The sequence below is a fragment of the Pleurodeles waltl genome, chromosome 4_1, assembly GCF_031143425.1.
Source record: "Pleurodeles waltl isolate 20211129_DDA chromosome 4_1, aPleWal1.hap1.20221129, whole genome shotgun sequence".
In the NCBI taxonomy this organism is placed as follows: Eukaryota; Metazoa; Chordata; class Amphibia; order Caudata; family Salamandridae; genus Pleurodeles; species Pleurodeles waltl.
Window position 1 is genome coordinate 986,004,153 of NC_090442.1, and position 10,890 is coordinate 986,015,042.

The 10,890-nt window shown below is 46.8% G+C and overlaps 1 protein-coding gene across 1 annotated transcript in view; it reads right to left on the reverse strand.

Annotated features, from left to right (window-relative positions):
- The window catches only part of SLC2A13 (solute carrier family 2 member 13), a 1,310,727-nt gene extending 1,302,975 nt beyond the window's left edge, over window positions 1–7,752 (reverse strand). Inside the window, exon 1 of the mRNA XM_069229759.1 lies at window positions 6,811–7,752. Within this exon, the coding sequence (XP_069085860.1) occupies window positions 6,811–7,360 (550 nt within the window). The 5' untranslated portion in view covers window positions 7,361–7,752. The remainder of the gene's footprint in view (window positions 1–6,810) is intronic.
- Window positions 7,753–10,890: the final 3,138 nt, after the last annotated feature.

Genomic DNA, 10,890 nt, shown 5'->3' on the forward strand with positions numbered 1-10,890 from the left:
ATTAGAGATGTAAGCAGAAGCTTTTATCGAAAAATACAGTATCATCCAGAGTGCTATCATAAAATAAACTCCTCTCTAAGTATATTACTATTTGTACTTGCAGAACAATAAGTAATACAGCATAGAAAATGTAACCATTTCAGACGCATAATATCCCCGCAATGTGGCTAGGGTTCCTGTTTAACAGCTGAGAAGAGGTCAAATAGCACTACAAGTTTTTATTTGATGTGAATTGGTTTGTATAGTGCTGCGATGCCACTAGTAAGGCCCTGCAGTGCTTGAAGGTTCGGGTATTTTCACACCGAGGTTCAAGGATTCCACCACAGACTAGAGTCGGCGATAGGAAAAGTCCAATAGCTTTTAAAAAAATATGGATTTATAATTGCATTTATGGTGGCATCCTCCGTAAACTAATCAATACGATTAGACCCTATGTGTATCTTGTTTCTCAAGCTGGGGTCCCCCAAGGGCACTGGGATCTCCAAGACAGTGGTCGCTTGTAATTTGCAGGGTGCGTTAGTTTATAAATGGAGAGAAAGTACCTTCTTATTGCTAACTCGTAATAAAATGGTGTGTTGAACTTTTTCTTGGTTAATTATCAGATTTAAGCTCCAGTGCAGTCTGGAGAGGCTGCTTTGCTGTCCCAGACAAAAACGATGACCCAGGACCACCTCAGACCGATGAGAAGAAATCATCCAAAACTATCAGGGGTTTACTATATTGCTTCCTTTATTTCCAGGGGCTCCCTAGCTACCAGGTCACACCAAGAACTTTCGGTCTTGTGTAGAACTTCAGGAATAGTAATCCACGGAATGCTAGACAGCTACATTTAAGAAAACCCAGTGCTCTGCTACAAAGAGCTTCTCATGGAACACACGGCAGCAGGTCAAGAGCAGAAGACTAGCCCCTTCAGGAAGAAGCAGCTTGTATTCTGAATCCAATCGTATATAGACAAGTGCTTCCAAGTTCTGCATGTGACCTAGTATCAGAGATCCAGCAGTGCTTTAGAGACTGGAGCAGCCAAGCTGAGAGGTTGTATTTTCCCCTTTTGCCAGAGATGGACAAGTGCAAATAGCCTTTACTTTCTGTAGAAAGCTGCCCAGTCCATCTAAAGACTCCCCAGGAATCACCTCAAGCACCACTTCTTAGGCTGGAGTATAAGCATATACATTAAAAGCAACCGTTGGACTGGAGTGCGATCCAATAGTAGCCCTGGCACAAATGCTCAAACCAGCCCTGCTTCCCCTTCTTCCACCCATCCATCCCTTCTATGTGGCGCCCCTTCTCTACACTCTCTTTTAGCTTTGTCTTTCTCACCCTCGCCCGTACCCACCAGGGTGCCTTCTGCATTAAAGTCAGGGAACTGTAGAGAGCAACAGACACTCCAGCAGCTACCTGGGCCTTCAAAAACCAGACTACTCAGATTCCATTGGGCATTTGGGTGGCTGGCACAAGCTTCCAGTCCAGCCCTGGCAGGAGCATACTTCTACCAAGGTAGCCAACTTCACTGCCCCTGCCACCCTCTGAACACGCTTTGCTCACTGAAGCGCTCTAATCTTGGGGCACTGATGCTCTCTGGCAGACACTTGATGAAAGACCTGTACTTAACTCGCTAATCTTCCCATTCAATTGGGAAATACAAGGTGAGGCTGTTTTATTATCAAAAAGACACGTATTGCCCTGGACACTTGATTTTATATTGAACTCATGTGTATCTAAATGGCTCACATATTATGCCTGCAGAGACTAAATAACAGATTTTATCTTCCATTTCATTTATTTTTTATGACTACTTGTTAATTGATATCTATCTCTGCATGTTTGTTAACTGTACTTTTATGTGCATCACTGCATCCCAGCTCCTCACTACAGCATCCACTTTAGGGCTTGTCGTTCCACTTTCCTCATGGTTTAAGGCCCGTCTTTCATTTCTCATCAATCTTCTCTTTTACCCTCACCCTCCTCCGTCACCCGACATCCCAAAAGTAACGAGTGTAACAGATAGTGATGATGGCGGAGGGATGAGGAGTCCTAAAATGTACAGGCGCTGGAAGTGGGGCACTAGGGGTGTTGCAGCACATTCAGAAATGATCATGCTGGAGTTCAGAAGGCGACTGAGCAATTAGGATGCTTTTAAATGTTGTGAGTATCTTTTCACATTTGCCACACTTCAAAGACGAAGGTCAAATATCAGGCTATATCTTCTAACTTCATGCTGCTTATTCAGGCAACTGGGGTGTACTTTTATTTCTCTGCCTGCAAAGAAAGAGGATTCTATAACAGTGATCAGGATGACAATCCTGCTGGGTACAACGTAACATGATGTCAATTTTGGGAAATGAACTATACACATTTCAAGTCATATCAACAATTAGGACAGCACAAATGTAGCACTTTTTGTGCGGTGAAAATAAAGGTTTTAATAAGATCAAAAGTAATCATGACACTTTACTTGGTGATGCACAAATGATAAATATATTCACTGAAAGAAGATTATCACATTTGTTTATGTACAATATATATTTATACCAGTAAAATTGCATGTCTATACAAATTTGGTGGGCATTTCAACAGAATATGTGATGTCTGTAAATGACGGTGCGCTACCTCAAAATGCACCATGAGCTACACACCACACCCTTCCCACTCAATGGACATGGCACATTTCCTTTTGTACAACACTTGGAGCTTTCACAACCCCTATGACTTCAGTGATATAGCATTACTGGCTACAACCCCACTCAAAAACTGTTCCAGCACCATTGCTGAAAATGGCCAGTGACCTGTTCATTTTATGGAACCGCCATCATCCCTCTTTCCGAATTCCTCAAACTGTCTTCTCCTTCCTCTCTTTACTGGTGATGAATTATGGTGCAAATGCCTTCAGTTGTGCCCATCACAGGCAAGCATTCCACGTTTGGCATGACACAACCAACATCAGGTGATTTGGTTTTAATGATTTCAAAAAATGCACTCAGAAAGAAGATACTAAGTTATTTTCCAATTCTTATCCTATGAACAGGTGAACAAGGGCTTAGCTTCAGGGGGGGTGCTAGGTGTGTTACATCCCCCTAATAAATGTATTTTCTGATAAATAGTGGAGTACGGGTGCTTTCAGTCGGGTATGGTGAGGTGCCTGTCAAATTTCGCCAGGTATTTCGATATACACACACACACACAGACAAAAACGCACACGCACTCTCCCTTCTCTGTCTAGAAAGTTATCAAAAATATTGGTTACGTAACAAAACATTGCGTTTTCTCTTGTCGTACCCCTGCCAGTTTGCATTCCTCGCCCATTCCACTTTCCCCTGGGCCCCTCTTGTGCACCCTACTTCTCGTATAACGTATTTAAACATTCGATGTCAGCCTTATGGTCGAAAAATCTGAAGCTCCCCCCCACCCCCACCTCAGTTGTACTGGCCAAGCTTCACCCCTACAGATGAAAGCACAGTACTCCTGTCCAGCACGTTACCCATCTAAGAAACACATACCTCTGTTCATATGGTTATAAGTAGCAGGGTAAGTATGGGATGAAGAACGATGAGTGAAGGGATGTGATTAACGATATACACTGCGTGTTGTCCATTTTGGGCATCTACTCCTCAGTCTTCTTCCCTTTTGTGTGTGAAGCAGTGAAGTAGTGCTGAGGTGCGAGGACTGAGGCCGATCTAAAAATGGGTGCGGCAGTACATTAGGAAGTATCAAGCCTACTCACCGTACCTAGATTCGGGTTAAGGAAACGTGAGCAGCCTAACGTTTACCCATGTATGAATGTCCTATTGACGTGACTGGTGGAGCTTGTACTTTGTATCTATCTATCTTATAAACGCCCTCACCAATAAGCCTCAGTTCCGCCGGTGGATATGCAAGAAATCCGGAAGAAGTGTATACCCCATTTATGCAATTCGGGGTTTAAGCGACTTTGTTATCCGTTTCTAGATATGGCAAAGCACATTTTCGTGGTACGCTTACAGGGAGGAACAAGCTTTTACAAGCAACGCAAGGCTGCCAGGCGTCGTCACGTGCGCCACTAACAATAACAACACCAGAGTGTTTTAAAAGGCCAAGTGTCCACGTACAGAGCTTTCGGCCCGACAGTTTATCAGTGGACATATGCGATAGACATTTACAGAGGCAGTGAAGCCAGAGGTCTCCATTCTCAGTGGAGGTCATACATTGGATGGAAGTCGATGGAATCCATAAATACATCCGCGAAACTCTTCCCCCCGTGAGTAGAGGACATCTCTGAAAGAAATGTAGTCAGTTTGTATCCACCAATGTAGATTTTCTCCCAAGGATGGCCCCTCTCCTAGCACTGATTATAAGAATGAAGCAACGCAAAACACAGTGCAAGCAAGCATCCTCGGGCCCGGGCCCCACGCAGCGGAGCAGTTAGAATGTGGGACTGTGTAGTCGCATATTTAGCTCTCGATAAGCAAACCGCCCACATACCGACATTTGATTTGCCTTTCTATTCTAGTAATCAGTTGTACAAGTTCTAGTACCTTTGATGTAGGCCTAATCAAAACAACCAAGTCCAGGTTAAGCAGGTTTATACATGGAACAGCTACATGCAAAGTTACAATGATGCCTTCGCCGCAATTAGTTAACTTTTGCCGCAAACAATACCAGTGATCACCGATACTGCTAACACTACTTCGTAACCTGCAGTATTTTCAGTTAATGAGATTCACTGCTGCTTTCCCACAGCGGTCAACTGCTTCATGATATAGACATGGGCCAAGTTATCTCCCCCACTAACCTAAACATTGCATTTTAAGAAAGTTCACGAACTAGACTGCGGTGCTTTTTTTGTTAGACTGGTGTTTTCTTTAGTATACGATTCGTTCAGGCAAAGGAATGCATTTATGGCGACTCTTCTATTTTGGTATCGTGCAACCAACCACGACCAACAGTTTTAAAAGTTGTGCACTTAAAATTCAGACATAGCACACCACGCTAAGATCTCCTGTCCCTCACAGTGCCTGTACTGTACGGCCAGCACTGAGTAGAAGCGAGGCCCACGCTTCATTACAACCCCTACTTTGTGCACACACCTATAAACACAGCAAGTCTTTGTGCATCGCCGTCCAGACTTGTCTGACATGGTAAACTAGAAAGCGAAGCTCGGTTGTGCGCCTGTAAAGACATTGCGAGATGCTGCACTGTAGGAGACATTACATTTCACGCTGTGCATATCACGTCGTGCACCTTCTCTGCTAGTAGCCTCAGAAGTTAAGTCAATGCACTTTCAGATGTGGCTCATAGACGAGTTCCTACTGTGCGCAGCCGAGGAGCAAGTGAGCCAACAGAGCCTGGCGCTCAGTGCACGGCCGGAGAAAGAGCCAGAGTGCGGAAGGAGTGACAGTGGGGAGCCAGGCACACACCTGGGTGTAAAGGGCGTGGAGGGTCGTAAAGACCCACAGGCTGAATAGGCAGAAGGAAATCAAAAGTCACATCGCAGGGAAGAGACCACCGGCAACCCAGGCGTGGGGCAGATAGAGATCAGCAACAGGCTGAGCAGACAGGGAAAGAAGAGCCAACGGATGGGTATGGAAAGAGAATAAATGAACAGTACATAGCGGAAAACCCACGGCCGACTTCAATGCACTACTGGCAGGAGAGTCTAGTGTGAGAGAGTTTAGGAGAGGCGCTGGGAAGACTCTAGCAGAGGCGCGAGTAACCACAGAAGGCATGGGCCTAAAGACACGGAAGGTTCATGGAGGCTTTAAGCCACGCACCCAGATGCAGAGACCGCTAAGCACAACAGACAAGGCGCACAGGGAGAGAGGCAGAGAGGAAAGACCGTGTGGTGTAGAATGGTGTTGAAACACAGCAGGCGCGGCCATTCTTTTCAATGAAACACTGCATGGGGGTGCACGGTACCAGCGAAGAGCTTCTTGGGGGTCTGACTGCAGCCCTCGTGTGACAGACCCTGAGCCCCGGGGGCCGCTGCTACCAAACCCACTGACTGCACTCCGAGGAGCTCCGGCAGCTGACGCCACCAAATGGGTGGCGAAGCGTGACTACTGATGGAGCAGCAGGTGCAGTGGCACCAGGCCCCCCATTACAATCTGATTATTGCAGTTGTATGGCAAACACTTTAGTCGCTGGCATTTTCCAAGCTTTCCCGAGGCCCCAAGGCACCTTTGCACCACCACTGGGAGGGACAGGAAGATATACTGCAGGTGTAGAGCCGCTCGGTAAACGATGCAGTTATTATAGGAAAGTTACTGTATACTGTCAGCGTGGAGCAGCCACAGTGAACCAGATGTGCCATACCGCACGCCTAACAATAAAAGCGTGATGTGTTGAGTTTCGCTCATGCAGAAGATGCACCATGCTGACGATGCATCGGCGCTACGCTAAAAGTATATAGATAGAGGCGCTACAATGCAAGTGCAGGAACGCTACTCCGAGGTGCAGGGGTTTTAGAACACAGAGACGTTACATTGCAAATGCGCTTCAGCGAGGTGAAAGAGCTTTTGCAAATCAGAAACACTACGTTGGAGGTACAGCTGTCCTACAGAGGGGCATAGAAGAACAATTTTAATTTGCTACAGATAAGCGCTACATCCGAGGAGCTTTTGTAACAGCAAAGAGCACAGGACTTTGGGCATAGATGCTGCACTGAAAATAAAGCACAGGAGCTTGAATGGTGCAGAAGCGCTTTAACAAGTAAGACAGATATACTACAGGAAGCAGGTGCAATGCATGATATGGCAGGTGCTCTAAAGAGAGTCACACAAGTTTTAAGTCACAAAGCACTAGAGAGAGAAGCGCTACGAGCAGGGCGCGCGCACTCACCGATGCCGAGCCCCACCACGATGCGCCCCCCTAGCAGCGCCTCCTTGCTGCCGGCGACTCCCAGGACCACAGCGCCGGCGGTGAAGAGACAGCTGGCCAGCAGGATGCAGGGGCGGCGGCCCAGCGCCCCGTTGAGATACCCCCCGGCCAGGGCCGCCAGCGCGGCCGCTCCCACAGTGCCCGACACCAGCAGCTCTTGCCACAGCGCCGAGAGGCCGAGCTGGCGCCGCAGCAGCAGCATCGCCCCGGACACCACTCCCGTGTCATAGCCGAAGAGGAAGCCGCCCAGCGCCGAGAAGACGGACAGCACGTACACGAAGGCCGGGGCTTCATCCTTTTGGAAGCGGCGTCGGGCTGCGCGCTCCAGCCCGGCTGCCGAGGCCCCGGGCGCCGAGGCAGCGCTGCCCAAGCTGGAGCACGACTCGGCGGCAGCGATCCTGCTGCGCTCCCCCGCCTCCCCGTCCGGCCGCCGCCGCGACGCCTTCTCGCTCATCAGCTGGCTCAGGCTGCGCAGCGTGTACTCGGCATTCTCGCTGGCCGTGCGGGACATCAGGGGCCCGGCTGGTGGAGGAGGGCCCCCTGGTAGTCTCCTGGGCGACTTTATGCCACTTCGGCAGAGTTTCGGGACTTGCAGCCGGGAAGAGATGCGGGAGCTGGGGCGGGGGGACGCAGGGAGCTCCGATCACAGCCGACGCCGCGCTCAGCCCGGCCACACTGACAGCGGCGGCTGCCGGCGGAGGGGGCGCGGCCGCCGCTCACGTGGCGCGCCAGCTGTTTACATCACAGCGTCCGCGCGCGCCTGACAGCCCGCGAGAGAGCGCGAGCCGTACCTAGCCCAGGTGAGACTGATCGGCCGTGGGGAGGCAAAGCCATCCCCGCGCTCGGGCGAATGCACGAGCGCCCTTCAGCGGGTCCGGTCGCCGCTCTCTGGCATAGGGCAACGGAATCCCAGCCGTTGTCACTGTGAATCCCACACCAGGTTCCGTGCGGTTGGTGGAGTGCGTGTTCTCGCTATGGCCGGTGCATGCCTAGAAAAGGAAGAACGGACCCGCAGCAAGACATGTTGAGCGGCAGGTAACATTTCATTTAGACTGCCTGCCTTGCTGCCTTAGTAAGGCTTTAAACTGAAGGCAGTGCTTTAAATGGACAGGCACTGCTCGGTCCTGACTACCTGCACTGATTTAATTTGCGAGCACCTGCACTTCTCAGCACAACTTCAGTACGTTCAGTGGGAGCGTGCAGGCACTTCTCAGGTGCAAACATACTCTACAGTGTGAGTACCCGCACTTCTACTTTTCCAGTTACAGTACAGACTGGGGGCCCTCCCGGCAGTTGCGCCAACTTCCTGGGCAACTGGGCCAAATCGATAAGCAGGTGTTCCTAATGAAGCGCGAGCACAAGCACGCGCGACCCATCTAACGCCCCTTCTCTTCCACACGGAAATTGAGGCACGAGACAAAAAACTCCTTCGCGAAGCCCTTCTATTTTTTTAACGCAAGGTTGTGTCCCGAGCCTTTGAACCAATCCCGCTCCCGCACGTTCCTCTCTAGGATGAATGCGATTGGAGATGGCGTGAGTGCAGTGTCCTCGCTAGCAGACACCTGGCAGTAGCCGAGGGCTTCGGTGACTGACCCACACATTCTATTCTAAGAACTACATGCCACTGCCATAGAATTTCAGGACGTCGTCAAATTATTTAGGAGATCCGAGTCTTGGGGCTTTCTTGGCACCAACAGCCAGATCGCGAGACGAGGCATCACAACATTTGGTGTGTAAATTACGTGAACAAATAGAATGCAAAATGCTAGCGAGGCTTTCACATTCAAAACGGTGGATTTATGTAGTATTTGTAAGTGTTTCAATATAGATATTTATATTCTACCAGGGCATTGAGTGACGTCTAATAAAAGTGCACATTTTTAAACTTGAGCCACATCTGTGAACCCCACCCCCATCCAATGAAAATGCTATAAACGAACCAAGCAACAAGTACCTTTTCCTATGCCCTTTCCAAAAGACCAATATTATTATTATTATAGATGAAGCAATTTGTTCAGTATTAAGGCATATACAGATGAGGGTATTTAGGGAAATCAGGAACTGAAAAAAAACCTTCAATGTACTTTCAAATGTGGTGATCAAGGAAAATGGGACAACGTGAAGTGAAGTGTTTTGATTAAGATCGTCCAGTTCGAAGCAGAATTTTAAACCAGTTTCCTAGTTACACATCACCACGGGATTGACATATTTTATATCTTGTTAAGTGCAAAAAGATAGTGGTGCTTCTTTTAAATTCTATAAGGAGGCCAGTTAATACACCGCACAAGTTTTTGCTAGACACTACAGACTGACACTACGGAAGTGGCGGTCCATGATCATGACCTTCTGATATGCTGTGTGTGCATGTCCTTGCTGTTGCCCTTAACTGCTGGTCACCTGCTTCTCTGTTTTCCTGTTATATTGGGTATACACCTTAGGCTGCCTGCCTGTGGGTCAGGATCCACCGCTTCCGTCAAAATCCGTTAGTTGTTTTCACTGCTTCATTTGGCCTGTAATTGCTGTGGCCGTGATCCACCCCAACTCCTCGCTTGCTCCACATTCCTCCAGGAAGACAGGAGTAGCAGGAGAGGGTTAAGTTGTGGGATGGTGGCAACGTGGAAACGTGGGAGGGTATATGTCAATTAAGGTGTCAAGAAGTGTACCAGAAGATACGATTATTATATCTTTCAATGTAGTTTTCACATTCATTTATTTAAGAATTTAACTGGTATGAATCTGTTGCTTTTAAAATAAAACGACCATAATTTTACAGAAGTTATGAAAAACAGCCAACTCGTGTTTAGAGTGAATGCTTCATCAGGTCTGTACGTATCAAATATATCAGAAAAATATGGTTACTGTACATGAATTAAAGTATAGTTAGTTTATTATTGTAACATTATGCTCGGCACCATTTTTAGTCTTTCTGGAACGCTAGTGATCTTTTCAAAATTACATTTTTTTTAGTATTCAAAAACAAGAGTTCAATTGAAAATCCAAGGAACAATATTTTGACATGTAATATCAATTATATACTTGTGAACTCCTTGTTGATTCAATCTTCACAAGCAATAGGGTGTCAGGTAAGTTGCCCAGCGCTGGTTCCCAGATACGCTGGTACCCAACTAGTGTTAGTTAACAATATTAAGAAACAAAAAGGGTTATCTGTGAATGAATTCCATCAGAAAAGTTTGTTGGCCAAAACTTCTTTCTTTTATTCTCTGATCTTGAAGTTACTTGAAAAGCAGCAGAAACACCCAATCCTTGTTGTGGCAGAAAAAAAAGACAACACGTGTTTTGGGACGCAGTTTCTTCTTCAGGGCTGTGAAACATGTATAAAAAATAAAAAAACTGAATGTACATCAAAGCCTTATTATAAACGTGATGCTCTAGTGAGACAACACTATACAGCCAAGTGTCTCACGTTACCATACTCATGCTTTGTCTGAAATATTGGACTTACAGTACATATATCTGAAACAATTATCACTGAAAAAAATTCTAATGATATGAGTACATATTACAAATTGCATGTACAAGAAACTAAGTTTTTTTGCTTCCAAGCATATTGCAAAAGTTGAGGAAAACTGGAAAACCCAGGTAAAAGATTAATAATGAACAATGTGTACTTCCAAATGAGTAATCCTCCCTGATTAATTATAACAGATAATAAACACAGGGAGTACGAAAAAATAATAAGTACAGCTGAAACTAAGATGTAGTATAGTGTATAGGTCAGACTTGAACCCCTGTCAAAGCCTATAAAGTATTAAGTGACACTGGCGCTACGCCACCATTGAAAAGATTCAACACCTCGCTCATATGTCTACAAAGCATGTTGGTAACATCTTACCTGTGCTTGTTCTGGATTCTTTCTCATAAATTAAGAAAATACTTGATTGCTCAGTATCTCACCATAGATGTTACAGATGCCGTACTACCTGAAGAGAACAACATACAAGAAAAATAAACCGTTTTCAGTATATTCCGTATTCTGGAAAAGCGCCCCCCCCCCCCCCCAACACAGGGGGAGCGCAACCC